Here is a 17,927-nt window from a genome sequence, read left to right on the forward strand (position 1 = left end):
GACTACTTTTCTGGCCACCGTTACAGTCTGGTGTGGCCACGTGACTGAGCCTCAGTCAATGGAATGGGAACAGAAGTGATGTGTGCCATTTCCCCTGCCACCTGGAATCAGAGGATCCCAAGGCCCTAGAGGAAAGTGGAGGGACAAGATGGAAGGAGCCTGGGTCCCCAGATCACCACAGGGAAGTGGGACATCTGCTTTGGATTGTGAGCAAGAAATACCCTTCTACTGTATTTGAGACACAATATATTTTGGGTCTATTAGTGCCAACAGCCTAGGGTGTCCTAAGACATCATGGAGCCTCCCAAAACACCCTGACCTTGCAGATACTTTATCTGCAGCACTTCAACAAGAGGAAAACTGGGAGAGAGGGTGTTGCACAAAAGATCCAGTTCCAAAACCCAGTCTAGCTTCTCGTGTAACAATAAAATCAAGTAAAATCAAATCTGAGGCTTTGACATTAATTGTTGCGGTTATTTAACTTTATTATAGTTTAAAATCTGAGAACTTATGTAGAACATAGTATTCATACAAACACCTGAGGACTGTTCAACTGGGCACAGCATCTTCACACAAACAATTTGAAAGAAGACCAAGTTTAAATTAGAATTTTGTCTTATAACACAAAAGGAGTAACATAAATGAAACCACCCTTTAAATAGTTGAATTATTGTATAAAGTACATTTGGTTTTCTAAAAAAAATGTACATTCTTGCCCCTGGTGTATATTTTATTGGCATTTACAGCAAATGGCTAATACTTTTAGCAGATTCTCATAGCTTATAAACATTACACCAAAGTAATAACAATAAACATATAGCACCATTTCCCCTTGAAAGTTCTAACTTTAAAAATAAAGCCCAAAATGATTAAGTTGGAATTAATGCATCTTCCAAAATTTAGCAGAATAAATGGCTCAGAACTAATCAAATTAACTACAAACATTGCATAGGACAGAGCTCTTCCCTGTATGGAAACCAATCTATGGATTGTTTCTTATCCCCTGAAGACTAAGCTGAGAGGTACTAGTGATACCAAATGATGCACTTATTTTTTACAGAATAAAAACATCTAACTATATAAATAGTTCATTATTACCTCTGTGGTGGTGCAAAGTGCCATATTAAATTCAAAAAGAACAGATTTACTTGTTTGTATACCTACAGGTATAGAATAATATATAAATATGGTATAGTATCCATATGAGGAATAAACACAGACAATAAAATATATATCTTTTAAAAATTTGGGCACAGGTGTCTTCATATAGAGATGTAAGAAATGAATGCCTCAATAAATGTCTAAGCTCAGTGAAAATATGTAGAGTTTTAAAATAATATGTATTTTATTGAAAAAACTTTAATCAGCCTCCATCCAAACCACCCTTGTAGTATAATATTTCCTGCATAAAACAACTATTCTATCTATCCTATAATTGTTTGAAATTTATCAAAAACTGATAAGAACATTTTATGAAAGTTTATAAGCTTGCTTTTTTTTCTTTAAATATGAACAAATACAACATACAGAGAAATAATAACGAAAGGAAAATAATTTATATGGCTATTCCCTTTCTGGAAATTGGTAGAACATGAATAGAACATTGCAGTAACAGACATAAAATATTTGAGAAAGATGATATCTATAGTTGCATCTTTAAAGTCTCTTCTAAGGAAAATTTCTCCTGGATTTCATTAGAGAACCTGTCAGTCCCTGATACTTGCCCCTTTGGGATTTAGCTGTTTTGGTTCTATATATATAAACATTAACCAAAATTAAAGGCGTTTCTCTGTTTCCTACATGAAGTATATTTGTAGAATGTACAATAAAATAATAAACTGTAAATGTAAGATAATAAGACAAAGAACTGTCAATTTGAATAAGCTAATACTAACACATTAAATGGTCTTTAAGGAAGTAAATGGACTGTAATGTAGTTCTGCAATTGTGGATAGAACACATTTTTAGAGGAAGTGTCTACAAAATAAAAACTGCTGAGAGAGTAAGAATACTTTTAAATTAAAAAGTTATCAGAACAACTGAGAATTATGACCAATCTAAACTTACACATTTTTTTAACTATATTTTCCTTCTTTAAGTTTTTCAATGTAGTAACATAACTTTAATGCTGGCCCCAGCTTCAGCCCCATATACTTCATCATCACATCACTTTTGAGTAGTAGAAGAGCCTTCCCATCAATCTCCTACAGAGAGAAAGAAATTATAATAATTCATAATGCTTTCATATTTTGCCACAAGTTATTTATATATAAGAACATTTAAAATAGAGAGCAGCTGTACATTCTTGATATATATTCTCTGAATATGCATGACTTCCTGAAAACTATTAAAAATACAATTTGTACAGTGAAACATCATCTGATAATTTCTAAATTCACTTCAAATTTTGAGAATAAGGAAATTTAATGCATTATCTTTGAAAAATGGCCTAAGCATCAAACTATCTGATTGTAAATACTGTGTGTTGAATAAAATACTACATAATTATGAAAAAGGGTGGAAAATTATGAATGGTAGAAATGAATTTCAGATGGTCATTAACGTTCTCAGAAAGGCTGGGAATATGATTATGTCAGCATCAGTGCAAACTATAAATGTGCTATACAGTGTGGTCTTGATGTTGAAAGCTCATCAGTTAGTTGTCTGAAGCTAATGAGATGCTAAAACTAATTACTGATTTTCTTACAATATTGAAAAGTATCATCAGGTATTTGGTCATTAATCTGATTTACTAGAAAAGAGTATAAATATATTACTTAATAGACACAAGGCATCCTCCTAAAATTCTTTATTTCCTTAATCAACCAATTTATGTTGTGGAAGCATATTATTTGACATTCATCAGTTCCTATTCAAAATATAGCTGCACTTAATCTTATACAGTTGCTGGATTCATTGGGCATCATAACAAGGAAGACACCCTGTCACAGCTTGTGGTCATCCCCTCCTACTCGCGGTCCTGGGGCCGAGCAGGGAGCAGGTGGGGAGGAGGATCCTTGTCCCTGTCCTTACAAAGGAGAAGACACCTGAGACTGGCCATGCCGAATCATCTTCTCTTGAGAACTTGAAGATCTGTAGCATTCTAGGTACCTGGGTACCCATTTAAAGCACAGATCCACCCTCTACCATCTAAGGATCTAATTTTGAGCAAAGTAAGTAACCTTTCTCACATAGGGAAAAATCAGTTGATAGGGTTCCCCCACCAACCACACTAATCAGTATCCATCTGAAGGGCCTGCACAGAGGTCATTCAAAGGCATTACGGCAGGAAAACTGGATCAAAAGATACATTACATGTTGCCTGAAGAGGTCGGCGAGGGGGCTTGATATGTGAGGATCTTTATGTTTCATAAACTGTATCACTTCATCCACAGACCAGGTTGAAGGGTCCTTAGAGAAGCCTTGTTTCAGGACACTGGGGTCAGGTACAGCTATATAACTTGGAGCTTCAATGGGGGGGAAAAAAGACAAATCATACTTGACCTGATCATTATCCTGAAAGAAGAGATGTTAGGTAGGGAGTAATGGTCTCATTCCTGGAACCTTCCGTTAAGTACCCCGGCAAGGACCCAGGACTCCAAGTGTAAAATCCAGTGAAAGCCTAGATGAAGATGACTTGAGGATGGCTACCCAAGAGCATCCCATCTGACCTCCCCCGAACAACAAAAGCAGTTTCAGAAGTCACCATAAAGCTTCAAAGATCACACAACAGACCGAGCAACTGGAGGCCTCTTTGGCCACAGGCAAATGCAGAAAAAGATCCATTACCTGGGTTACGTTAAGTTAATCTACACTAACCTATTACTCTCTTACTTTAAGTATTTCAATGAATTTCTCTCAATCTCTCTACTCTTGGTCTGTCTACTTATTTCATTAGCTAAACACAATGAAAAGTGTTTACAGTTTTATAATTGCTTAAATTTACTCACTTTAACCAACGAATTTCAATAACCCCCTCATCTTAGAGAACCAAATTAGTCCTTTTCCCGAATCTCTCTCCTATATTCAATATGGATATTTTTAGCATTATTTTATTCTTTAAATTCCTCTCAGGCTCAGATGCTTATCTGCATTTTGAAGAAAACAAGATTATTTTCTGCTTAGCTAGGTCAGAAGTAACTTTAACATTACACCGAATACTTTTTCAAATTTAATTGCACAGTAATAGATATTTTGGTTGAAGGTTTGTAAGTTTAAAAAAGAAATAACCGAGACACGAAACAGTTTAAGTGCCCAGACTTCAAAAGTTTTATCTGTACTGTTCACTAAGTTGTGCTGAAATTTCTTTGTGTCCAGACAAGTATTCATTTATTCAACCAGAGCGCTCGACTCTCTAAAGTTAGTGTGTAATAACAGAAGTGAGTTTCGTGATTTGCTAGGAAGATCTGTTTCTCTAGCCAAGGACCATCAACACATTTGATCTTTTTGTGTGTGAATCAGCCAAAGGTGTACTTTTTCTTTCCTATCATCTGGGCTCTGGCCATTATAGGGGCATTGTGAGTATTTACCCAGGGAAAGGGTAAAGTAAAACAGAAGATAAAAGAACTCACAATGGTCAATTTTTTGTGTGTAGATCAGAATTTTATTTTCTTTTCTAAGATTGCAACTTTGATGTGAAATAAGAAGTATTTACTAAAATACAGCCTCCTTTCCAGTTGTCTGAGATAAAAATGTTGGTCACATCTACCAAGAAATGCTGCTGTATCAAGTAAAGACTTTTACCCCAAGTAAAAGTGACGGTGATGTAGACCCTGCCATGCTCAAGGCATTCTAATTTAGACAATTTACACAGAAAAGTCTTCTCCTTTAACCCAAGAAAGACTCAATTTAACCTTAAATTATTGGCAAGGTTAATCATACTTCTAAATTATGTTTTTGTAGGATTTCTGGCTTTTGCCATCAGAATCTGGTATAGCTATATCTTGAATAACACGTAACTAGTTTTACAGATAAACTGTATTTAAAGATATGATTTCTGATATGAAACTATAATTTTATATTAAAAATAAAACAATCATAATATAATCTATTTTTAATCTCCTATGGAAAAATAATTTAATTGGGCCCATATCATCAAAACAATCAGAGAAGGTTGCAAACACTACATTAGTGTTATTCAAATAATTACATGAAAAAACTAATTACATGAAAAATAAAGTCCAGGCATGCTTTTTTCCTGAATGACTTTGTCTTATACATGCTAGGATATCAATAAATATTTCTGAAATAATTTGACTTTATCCCTAATGGGATTATTAGATTTCTTTCCTGTAATAAAAATCATAATTTGTTTCATTCAAATAACGGGGCAGGGCAGGAGGTTGTGTGAGCATCACTAGCAATCAGGGATGGACTCACCTTTAAGTAAGAGTTCCAATATCTTAAAGAAAATAATAGTAATGACATCTCTAGACAGTTTCCAAGTGAAATGCTTACCTATTCTCTGGAGATGCAGGCAGCACAGGGGTTAAGAGTACAGCCCTGGAGCCAGAATACCTGGCTTCAAGGACTGGCCCAGTCACTTTCTAGCTGGGGGACCTTAGTCAAACGGCTTCTCAGATTTCTCACCTGGAAATGTTTACCAGCACGGACATCTCAAGGAATTCTTGTAAAGATATAATATATAAGGTGATGTAAAATATTACGTGCCTGGCATGTAATATCAAATAGTGATGAAGATGATGACGATTTCTATTACTATTAGTCTTTCTGCTCCTAGGAAGACGAGAAGCTAGCCTTCTCAAGCCCAAATACAGGCTACTTTGGTATGGTAGTGTTAACCATACATTTGGAAGTGAGACATTCAGCATTGGAGGTAACCTTTTAGAGCCTCTTACTGAGAAGGCCTGTCGTCAAAAGCTCATATTTTGTGAAAATACCTAAAACTTCAGGGTACACTACCCCGTTATGGCATAAGCAACTATTTCAGACTCTCTGCAAACAATGTCACTCTAAAAGCAGACAATCTACACAGGGTGGGAGATGGGGGTAATGGCATTAAATGTGTCACAGCCTGTGTGTAGTGCAGTTGCCCGTAGATAATACCCATGATGAAAGGCAAAGGAGTTAGTTGGTTCCTACTTCCATGACTTCTCAACCTTGCCTAGATGCCTACCTAGAGAAAAAGGACAAATACTTATTCCTACCCTCACCTTGCTCCTCCCTCCCCCGACACCCTTAATCCTTAAAAGGGTATAGGGTAGTAGCTATCTTTGCACATGGAAGGCCATTCTGGCTCTTTCCAAATGGCAACAGGATGTTGTCCTGTTTACACGTCATGTCCTCCTGGTGGGTCTGAGGGAATGATTGAGGGTATGGAGAATGGGGAAATGGATGTAGCAACAGGATGCCAGAGCCCAGATCTTGGAGCCACACACAGGCTGGGGCCAGGAAAGGTCTCGAAAGAGACAAGGAAGAGAGTACATCAGAAAGGAGCAGGAGTGCATCTTTCCAGGCCTCAGAATCAAGAGAGATTTGTGGGTCCAGACAGTACCCAAGGAAATGAAAATTATAATGGATCAAGAACCACTAATCTGAGAAGTCTCTATCAGACACATGGTCAGTGATCCAGATCCCCAGAGAGAGTTCTATGATGCCATGAGGATTGGAGCATCTGTAGCGGCTTGGCCCTGACAGTGACGTGAAGGGGAGGACTTGACCTCCTCAATTTTGGCACTCTCTCCAATGTGATACACTCTCAGGGGATGTTGTTGGGCATGGAAACCTTAAGGGGAAAGACAAACACATTGGTTGAGAATCACTGCTTTTGTATATACCTTCACTTTTCTTCTCCATTTGGAATGTAACTTCAGGGGGACTGCTCTTGGGAGGTGATTTGGTCCCTATGAATGCTGAACTTGAGGTGCCTGGCACACTTTGAGAAAAATTCCTGGTGACTGTGGTATGAGGGCTTATAGGATTTCCGCTGGCAGGACTCAAAGAACTTGCTGGATTAGGTGATGAATTCTTGGAATCTTCAGGAAGCTTCTCCTCTTGGGGCATGCCATCTCCCCCTTCTACAAGAAAAAAGACAAAGACAATTATCCTCAACAGACTTATAGCTCAAATACTACAAAAGGTCAAAAATCTCTAATCTCCAACAACAGTTCATTTAAGCCATGCTATACTGAACCACAAACCTCTAACACAAAGTATATGGCCATCCCCTTCTTGGCGTTTATAGTAATGGACACTGTCCTGAAATCCAAACTGATTCTATATCATCACCTATATTTCTCATGGCAACTATCCCTTGCCAGTCTTGCCACCAAGGCTGTGAACACCTCACTAAAGCATTCATTTTTAGGAATGTAGTTCTTTACAACTATTTGTTATAATACGATCACACAGTTGGTTTCTAACATTTGCTTACTACTTGGGCACTTAAAACTTTCACTGGAGAAAGGTACTAAGTTTTTCTATTCCTCTATCAGCTTTTAGCAATACAAAGCTGAATAGAAAATGTTACTATAATTGTTTCTTTTTAATCTAAGGAGAAAGGACAACTTTGCACTTCTGAAGGGAATGAAGTGCTCAACAAAGCTGCCAAAATAGTAGACTAATTGCCAAACTCATTTGGGCAAATACACTCCCTCTATCCACACCCCCAGCACTCAAGAGCATACATAAATCGTAGCAGAGTTACTTTTCTTCCCAATCCCGGGATGTGTAAATACTATTTACCTTTAGAGGCATGCACAATTGTTTTGGGCAACTTAGGAGAGAGAGGAACTACATAAGGTAGAAGTTCCTGAGAAGGTCGTTTGGTGCTTTGCTTTTCTGTTATGTCTTCTTCCACTGTGTTCAAAAAACAAAGGTGGCTGTCATAACTAATTAATATGCTCAAGCATTTTCATATCATCAGTAAAAAGACTTGTTTCTAAATCATTTGCCTACTATAACTTTGTCAAAAATTTATCAACTGATTGTTTATGAACAACGTGTTCACTTCATCCTATTAAACAATTCAGTGACATCACATTCAAGAGTTAAATGCATTATATCTAGGCTTCATTTACTCTAGGGCCATCACATTTCTCTAAATATCTCAGGAAGCAGTCAGGCAACCTATTATAATGTGTCTAAAAAGGCGTGGAAAAATTGCTTCCATGAGCAAGAAAAGTTATGAATTCAGAGAACTTAAGGAGAAGATAGGGTACAATAAACACTCCATTTTATAGGCCACAATCTTGGCCTAGGGCTACCCTTACAACAACTCTACCACTTATCATTTAACCAAATGCATTTCTACCTAAAGGATCACTCTTTAAGACATGATCCTGAAAGTAAAGACATCTCAAATTATCAATTACACTCTAAATATCAATCAATATCTTCATTTAACCTCCAAATAAAAGAAAAAATAAAGTATAATAGAAACCTAAAAAGTCTCATAATAGACCTCTAGAAAGAAGAAAGACTGCAATGAGAAAGTACCAAAGTCAAACTCATCTGGTTCAAAATGGCTAGGGGCCAGGCACGCCTCTCAAAATCATCTGATGAGCAATCTTCAGCCACCGAGTTACTGAATGATTACTAATGAGTCTAAGAGAGCTCTTACCACTTGATTTATTTTTAATCATGGACTACAAAACCAACAGGCAAAACAAATTTCAGTGAATGACAAATATTGCTACATTTAGGATATTTAAACTCTAAGGAAAGAAATAATTAACTTTTTTTATATCCATTTAATGATACAGAAAATTCGAATACTAAAGTACAGTTTTCCATAGATATTTGTTTACCTCAAAATCTTAGCAAGATCAGAAAAGTCTTTACTTATCTTTTACTTGTAATATTCTAATGCTTTCTTTACGAAAAGTTTATGAAGCTGGTGTATGGTCTACTATCTGAGGCTGATACAAACATAAAATTGACTCTTGACTTCTGCGTCTAGGTATCGTAGTAAGCTCAGGCATGAAACTTTTCCTGCAGAGATAACTAGAAAAACCCAGGTAATTTACAAAGTATTTTAAAATTCATTATAGAGAGGCACTTCCAGGATGACTGATTAAGGACCTCCAAAAATCCACTCCTCCATTAAAAAAAAATGAAAACACTGGCAAAATTAACTTTTTCAAGACTCTGGACATTAACTAAAGGCTTACAACAATCCAAGAAGTGTTATTCAAGAAAAATGGCTGAATCTCAGAAAGAACAGCAAATTCTATGGCATTTTAGCTTCCCTAATATTGTCTCTAATCTTTCACTTCCTGCTGACCTTAAGGCTATGCACAAAGTAGACTTGTAATCTGCCTCCTGGAGTGTTCAAGGTGAGGTTCCAACACACAGAGAAATCCGTGGCAAAGGCACGGGGACATACTGGTTCCAGGCATTTAATGGAATCCCTGTCCAATCATTAGCTGACCACTAAGCTAACTGAGGAGACTTCAGTGGCCATATATGACAAAACCAGCCCAGGAAAAGTCATTAAATTAGTCCAGAAAAATCACTAAATAAACAAACAGCAACAGCAACAACAATAAACCCTAGGGAGGAGGAGAGAATCTGATTTCCAGAGCTGCTGTATTATATTATTTTAAGATGCCCAGTTTTCAATTAAAAAATTAGGAGACACTATGTCTAAAGAACTAAAGGCAAGGATGAGAACAATGTCACAGCAAACAGAGACTATCAATAAAGTGATAAAAATTACAAAAAAGAATCAAATATAAATTCAAGACTTGAAAAGTATAATAAATGAAATGAACAATTCACCAGAGGGGCTCAACAGATTTGAACTAGCAGAAGAAAGAATCAAATTTAAAGAAAGTCAACTGAGATTATATAGTCTGAGGAACAGAAAGAAAAAAGAATGAGGAAAAATGAACAGACCTCAGAGACCTGTGGGACAACATCAAACATACCAAAATACACATAAATGGGAGAGTACCAGAAGGAGAGGAAACAGAGAAAGGGGTAGAAAGAATATTTGAAGAAATAATGGCTAAAGCTTCCCAAATCTGATGAAAAATGTTAATCTGCATATCTGAAAAGCTCAACAATCTCCAATGAGGATAAACTCAAAGATTTCTACACCTAGGAAAAACAGTCAAACTGTCAAAAGCAAAAGACAAAGACAATCTTGAAATCAGCAAGAGAAAAGCAAATCATTACATACAAGGGATCCTCAGTTAGATTAGCAACTGACTTCTCATCAGAAACTAGAGGCTAGAAGTGAGATGATATATTCAAACTGCTGAAACAAAAATATGGTAGAACAAGTTAGCAAAACTAACCTTTAAAAAATGAAGTAGAAAATAGCAAATTCTCCATAAGCAAAAACAGAGAATTCCTCACTTCCAGAGCTATCCTACAAGAAATACTAAAGGAACTCCTTCAAGTTGAAATGAAAGGACACTAAACAGTTACTCAAATCCACATAAAAAAATAAACAGTACCAGTAAATATATTTGTGTTTATAATTCTTTTCTTCTCCTTTCTCATTTAAAAGACAACTACATAAAGTAATAATTATAAAATTGTATTTAGGGGCTTAAAATATATAAAATATAATATGTATGACAATAATAACACAAAGAAGGGGGCAGGGAACAGAACTATACTAGAGCAAAGCTTTTGTATAACATTAAAATTAAGCCGGGGGGCCGGCCTGGTGGCACAGCAGTTAAGTGCACACGTTCTGCTTCAGTGGCCCGGGGTTCACCAGTTCAGATCCCGGGTGCGGACATGGCACCGTTTGGCAAGTCATGCTATGGTAGGCGTCCCACATATAAACTAGAGGAAGATGGGCACAGGTGTTAGCTTAGGGCCAGTCTTCCTCAGCAAAAAGAGGATTGGCAGCAGATGTTAGCTCAGGGCTTATCTTCCTCAAAAAAAAAAAAAATTAAGCTGGTATTAATTTAAACTGGAATGTTTTAAATTAAGATGTAAATTGTAATCCCCAAGGTAAATACTACGAAAACAACTCAAAAACCATAGTAAAAGGAACAACAAGGGAATCAGAATGGTATTCAAGAAAAGATCTGTTTAAAACAAAAGAAGGCAGCAATAGAGGAAAAGAAGACAAAAAAATGTAAGATACAGAAAATAGCAAAATGATAGATATAAATCCTACCTTATCAGCAATTATATTAAATGTACATGAAATAAATACTCCACTAAAACATCAGATTGGCAGAATGATGGACTGAAAAAAAATTTCCAATTACATACTTACCACAAAAGACACACTTTAAATTCAAATACACAAATAGGTTGAAAGTAAACAGATGGAAAAAAATATACCATACAAACACTACTTATAAGAGAACTACAATAGCTATACTAATATCAGAGAAAATAGACTTTAAGAAAATCCTAAGGAATGCACACACATACAAAAATCCCAATAAGAACTAATAAATGAATTCAGCAAGATTATAGAATACGAGATTAATATATAAAAATTAATTGTATTTCTATATACTTGCAATGAACAATCCAAAAACTAAATTAAAATGATTCCATTTACAATAGCATTAAGAAGAATGAAATGTTTAGGGATGAATTTATTAAAGGAAGCGCCAGATGTGTTCTCTGAAAACTGCAAAACATTGTGAAATAAATTAAAGAAGACCTTAATAAATGGAAAAACATCCCATGTTAATGGGCTGGAAGCCTCAATATTGTTAAGATGGCAATAAATCCCCAAACTGATCGACAGATTCAACACAATCCCTATTAAAATCTCAGCTGGCTTCTTTGCAGAAACTGACGAACTGATCCTAAAAGTTTATGTGCAAATGCAGGGGAACCAGAATAGCCAAAACAATCTTGAAAAAGGAGAACAAAGTTGGAAAACTCATACTTCCCAACTTCAAAACTTACTACAAAAAGCTACGGGACTCAAGATAGTGTGGTACTGCCATGAAGATAGACATATACATCAATGAAATAGAATTGAAAAGTCCAGAAATAAACCCATATATTCATAGTCAACTGATTTTTGACAAGGGTACCAAGACAAGTCAATAGGAAAAGAGCAGTCTTTTCAACAAATGGTGCTGGGACAACTAGATATCCACATGTGAAAGAATGAAATTGGACCCCTACCTCACAACATACAGAAAAATTAATTCAAAATAGATCAACGACCTAAATATAATAGCTGAAACTACAAAATTCTTAGGAGAAAACATAGGAGTAAATCTTTGTGAATTTGTATTAAGCAATGTTTTCTTAGATGTGACACCAAAAGTACAAGAAATAAAAGAAAAAACAGATAAATTGAATTCCATCAAAATTAAAAATTTTTGTGCTTCAAAGAACATGATCAAGAAAGTAAAAAGACAAACTACAGAACTGGGGAAATATATGCAAAGCATATATCTGATGTAGAACTTGTATCTAGAATGTATAAAGAACTCTTTATATATAACAAATACAAATACATATGTGTATAATAAATATATATTTCTATATAATCAAAGGATAAAGAATCTGGTTAAAAATGGGCAAAGGATTTGAACAGACATTCCTCCAAAGAGGATATACAAATAACCAACAAGCACATGAAAAGATGCTCAACAACATCAGCTATTAGGGAAATGCAAATCAAACCACAATGAGATATCTTTCAGGTTTTGACCCTCAAGATCATTATGAATACAACAAGAAATTACTTTCCCACTTTAAATGCACAAAAACTATATATTATACATGTCTAATTAGTTCACTGGGGCTAATAAGTTTACTTTGAGGAGGACACAAGGAAAAACTGAATTACACAAGATTCTCAAGTTAATTATAAAATGTAATATAAAATAGAAGCATGGTATAGAATTTTATATTTTCTCTCACCTGGTTTATTTTTATCACCCTCTGCAGGAGTACTAGTATTACCTCTGTAAGAGCTAAAAGGCTGGCTACTCAAAAGATTCTCACACTGCAGGCTGTGGCACAAGGTCTCCAGAAAGCGAAGAGCAAATGATGCACTGTTCACTGGAGGGAGCTGGATGGAATGAGTTTCCCCATCAAAGGAGGCTATTGGGGGAGAAAAAGATGCCAAAGTCACATCATAGAAAGATGGGAACTACAACATCAACAAAAAAGCCATCAATTTAGGAAATGTATCATAAGTCTGATTTGCGGTTTTTGTAATTTATAAAGAAACAATCTTAAATTATAAAAATTCCTCTCATTCAAACACAATAGCTTGTACTGATAAAAGCATTCTCATTTAAAAATATTCATAAAGTAAACAACAACAACAACAGAAACCCACTGATCAGTAACACTTCCTGCTATTCCAAACATTTCATGGGTACAAATGTTGTAGTATCTGATCATATAATCATGAAAGCCAGCTGTATCTTATCTCTTAATCACTTCTTGAGTCATACTTTTATTTAGAGCATCAGTCTGTTTTCTAAAAAAATTAGAATATATTATCAACCAAGGTACTTTGTCTATAGTAAGCTTAATAGAGCATGTAAAAGGAAAGAGCTGTACATTTTACCTCAATTTACAGTATTACTCTGACATTATTTATCTATTTTGAAACTAAGTTAAACTTTCCAAACCAGGGATAAAAGTCTATAAATACATAATAATTAAAAATATTCTATTATAGCAATATTATAAATCTTTTAATATAATAAAGGATTAAATATTACAAAATAATCTGTATTATATAAAATCCTTGCCGAGTTCTCAAAACCTAAAATCAAATTTGGAAAGAAAGCTGAATAAAGGATTAGATGAGCATACCAGTTATCACTTCTCCTCCACGATGATCTGGCTTAAGGAATCCAAAAACAGTCTTACTTTGAAAGGCACAATCCACACAGGCCTGCACGGTCCGCCGGAGCACCACATTCACAGGGCCCGGGCCAAAGTGGTCAGGCAGCTGCTGGATTTTCTTTTGATCCAGGTGAGGGCCAGAGTTTCCATGTTTGTTTACATAGACACACACTTGAAGAAAAATGTGTACACAGATATAACAAACAATGAGATCGGTTAAAAGAAACACAAACATTACACAATCAATTATTATATCCCGCTACCCACACTTCACTCAAAGAGAATCTAAATATAGTTAATACCAATAATCATTTCTGCTACCTAAAAATAGGTATGTAAATATATTTTCACATTTGTGTAAAGATATTAAACCTGGAAAGAAATAATACAAATGCTTATTCAGTTTTCTAGAATTTTGCCCAAACTGACTATAATAAAACTATGGAAGTTTTAGTAGCATCACAAAACAATTCTTTCCCACATTCCCACATTAGACAAAATGATATAAAGATAAGTAAATATTCTTGCTTTTTAACTATATAAATAGTATAAGAACTTTCTTTCAAAACTGGTCATGCTACTACACTCCTTTATGGATTGAATTTATTTTAAATCACCAATATTGCACCTTCACTATATTTTCTAAGGTAACCAAATAATTTAAGATATATGTCACAGTAAGTTCTCACAATCTAGAGAAATTTTTCCAATAATTTTAAGAAAATAAAAATGTTCTTTATATACACATGCCAAGGTTCCCTGAAAATTTAAAAATCAACACTTTCCTTAGTATAAGAGCATATGACTTAGAAGAAAATCATCTATAATCACACAAATGTCAAGTTTCCATAAGACTTCTTCATTGAGAATCAACAAATACAAATCAACATACAATGTAACATATGAGGGTACATTATTACCAAACATAAAATATACTGCCCCCTAAATCAACAAATACATTATTTTTATCCATTATTTAATTTATATTGGAAAATTTTCATATATTCACAATCTATATTTAGGACAATAAAAACTCACTATTCTCACTTTCATTATGTTAAAATATATGATATTCAACTTTGTGGTAAGAGCCAGAGGAAGGGTGGACTCTGTCACAGAAATGAAACGGCTATTAAAAACTTAACCCTATGGTGCTGACAGCATGGACAAAGTTGTACTGAACACAAATGAAGCTAAACAAGGATTTCAATGTTATACCTCCTTAGCATTATATTCATTTAGCTAGTTTCTCCTGCTAATGGACTAAAAATCAGAAATAATAAACTGACAAAATGAGGTATGTTACAGTAATCATTTAAAGTGATTTCTATTTCAAAAAACTAAATTAAAATTTCTTTTTAGTCGGGGAAGAACAACTAGGGGAAGAAGTCCAGGAAACAGAAGAGTATAAGGGAGATAACTAAGGATCTAGAAGAGGAAGTAATAGAACATTGTTTAAAAAATAGAAAAGGAATGAGGAAATGTGCAGGAGATGACAAAATGGATTGATTAGTCTGGGTCTGTGTCATTTCATACTCTTCACATAGCAGAGAACAATTTAAAGTTATCATGCCCCTTGAGAGGCAAGAATTTGTCAAGGCTTTAAAAAGGCATTAAAAAAAGGTTTGAGGTAGCTCTAAAAATATATACATGACAAAGAGACAAACTGTAAAATGAGATAAAAGGAAAACATGAATAGATTTGACAATAATGTAAATTTTATAAATCTTACTAAGATGAATAAAATACTTTAAGGGTACTGAATTTTCAAGTGATTCATGTATTTAAACAGACTATTTTTCCTTAACATCAAAATGAACAACCAGAATTTCAAAATACTTTAATATAAAAAATACTAAATGTTTATAACGATCTTTTTCCTCTTATTTTATTTTCAGGACTTCAAAGTCACTGAAAATAATACAGAATAAAAGATTAGTAATTTTATACTCTTTTAAAAGTACTAATTTACCTGTAGACATCACTATTTTAGATGTCCCAGGAGTGGTATCCTTATATGAAAGGCCACGGTTTCTGGTCAAAAAACTTATAGAAGCTGAAGATGTGGAACACACCACAGGAAAACATTTTTCCTGTTAAAAAAAAAGAACACAAGTATACATTACCCTTTAAAAAAATTCCTAGATGAGGAGGTCAGAAAATTATTGGCATCACTGGTTCACAAATGATCAGTTGTCAGAAATCCTCAGGAGTGGAAACCCTGTGTCTGTCATGAACTACAGTACTTTCCAAACTGTGCTCCTCAGAGGGGCCCATGAGGGGACAAGTGGGAGAGGAAGAGACCAAGAGGCTGGGATTCCCAGCACTAGCCCTGCTCCAATTGGTCACACCTTAGCCAAAATAGTTCACTCCATAAAACTTGTTTTATTTTTTTGAGGTTCCCTGTAAGAGAAGTGTTTTCACATCGCTAAAGAAAAGTCTGTAAACCTAATCGAGCAACACATCAAATTGGGGTAGGCAACCTCAAAAAGGCAGAGGACAGAGTTGGTCTTTAGAAAGCAGTCACTCATCCGGTTTTTACTGTATCTAACCAGCATTTCTCCATATTACATATGATATTTTTGACCAAATTACAAGTAGCTTGCTAAAGTCCATACAAAATTATGCTTATTGTATATAAGAACCAAATGTCTTCTGGACATCGTTAACCATCACTAATATTTTGTTTATTTTAGGTCAACTCTTGGGGTTTTCTTGGAGTAACGTGCAAACACAGCTCGCAAATATCAGAGAAGGGGCTCTTGCGCCTAGAAAAGGTAATAACAGAGGATATTTAAAAGGCAGGGACAAAGGAAGAAAAAATAAGATAACATTCAACGTTGTTGGGTTTTTCTTTATTAGTTTAAATTAATGACTGTCATTTGAGTTCATAGTATTCTAGTAAATCATATTTTTTTAAAGTACTGAATTACAAACACTGTGTTGATATGTTCTCATTCTTTCAGTAGTTAAAAAATCTGAAATCCGAATCCTTTGACTTAAGACATACCAAGATAGTATGTTTGCATTAACATTGTAAATTGAATAAAGGTACATTTATTTGGAAAATGTGCTCCTATACCTCTAGAATCCTTAAGGGGAGGAAGAAAATAGTTGACAGAAGAAAGAGTCTATTGCAAGAATAATTCTTACTCTACTTCAAAGACTTTCTCAATAACTAAACTATGACATGGCAGTATTGAAACAGGGATATAGGTAACTGCATGAGAATCTTCATCTTTTCATGATGAAATAAGGAAGCTGGAGAAGATAAAGGTGAATTAAAATGGTTCCTTTGAAACAAAAAATAGTTTCTTACAAAAAAATTACAGTATCTGCCCCTTGCCCCTCCTTACCACCATATAAACATCATTTTCAAAACAATCTCTTCAAAGTTGTCAAGTTAGCATTGGAATTATTTGAAAATAGAAGAATCAAGAGAAACTTTTTGGAGTTATCTTATATCTTCACCATTATACCAACTTATCACAAAGACTTTTTTCAGTAGCTGGAAAATATGCATTAAACACGTACATCAATGACACCCTCGATACATTTTAATTTTTAAAATGTATTTAAAATATTATTTTCCTTTAAATTTCATTAACTTTTCTTAATTTTAGGTAATTTATTTTTAATTTGAAAAATTCCATCTGCTAACGATTCACATTAGAATAATGTGCATATTTTATTTTTTCAATGTTTATGATTTTATATTTGAAATATATTCAGTTTTGACTTTTGATTTTTATTTTATAAATTTTGAATGCTTTTTAATAAAAATATCAGTATTAATATAAGTATTTTTAAATCAAAGGGTACTGTCATTTTGCTCCATATTGCAAACATTAGTTGAAACAAAACAGAAGTGTTTCATATATTGATATCAGATGGCTGAACGCAGAAATGTTTAAAGTAATACTGCTGAAATTTAATTCAGTTCTAATAGATCTAGGAAGACTCTGTGTCTTTAAATGTAGAGCGTATCTCTTGTAGACAGGATATATTTGAGTCTTTTTAAAAATCCATTTTAATAATCTGTCTTGTAATTGGAGAGTTTAGTCCACTAACTTTTAAAGTAATTATTAATATGTTTGGGCCTGGGTCTACCATCTTATTATTTATTTTCTGTTTGTCTCCTCTGTATTTTGTTCTTCTCT

At 34.4% G+C, this 17,927-nt stretch overlaps 1 protein-coding gene across 2 annotated transcripts in view; it reads right to left on the reverse strand.

The window, feature by feature from the left end:
* Positions 1-462: 462 nt before the first annotated feature.
* Positions 463-17,927, reverse strand: part of SCML2 (Scm polycomb group protein like 2) — a 92,767-nt gene continuing 75,302 nt past the window's right edge. For both annotated transcript variants that reach the window (XM_044763939.2, XM_070502569.1), the window contains 7 exons: positions 15,740-15,860; positions 13,735-13,938; positions 12,826-13,008; positions 7,705-7,818; positions 6,798-7,037; positions 3,316-3,467; positions 463-2,204 (listed from right to left, as the gene is read on the reverse strand). In XM_044763939.2, the coding sequence (XP_044619874.1) occupies positions 2,076-2,204; positions 3,316-3,467; positions 6,798-7,037; positions 7,705-7,818; positions 12,826-13,008; positions 13,735-13,938; positions 15,740-15,860 (1,143 nt within the window). In that variant the 3' untranslated portion in view covers positions 463-2,075. The remainder of the gene's footprint in view (positions 2,205-3,315; positions 3,468-6,797; positions 7,038-7,704; positions 7,819-12,825; positions 13,009-13,734; positions 13,939-15,739; positions 15,861-17,927) is intronic.

Source organism: Equus asinus, chromosome X, assembly GCF_041296235.1.
Source record: "Equus asinus isolate D_3611 breed Donkey chromosome X, EquAss-T2T_v2, whole genome shotgun sequence".
Classification (NCBI taxonomy): Eukaryota; Metazoa; Chordata; class Mammalia; order Perissodactyla; family Equidae; genus Equus; species Equus asinus.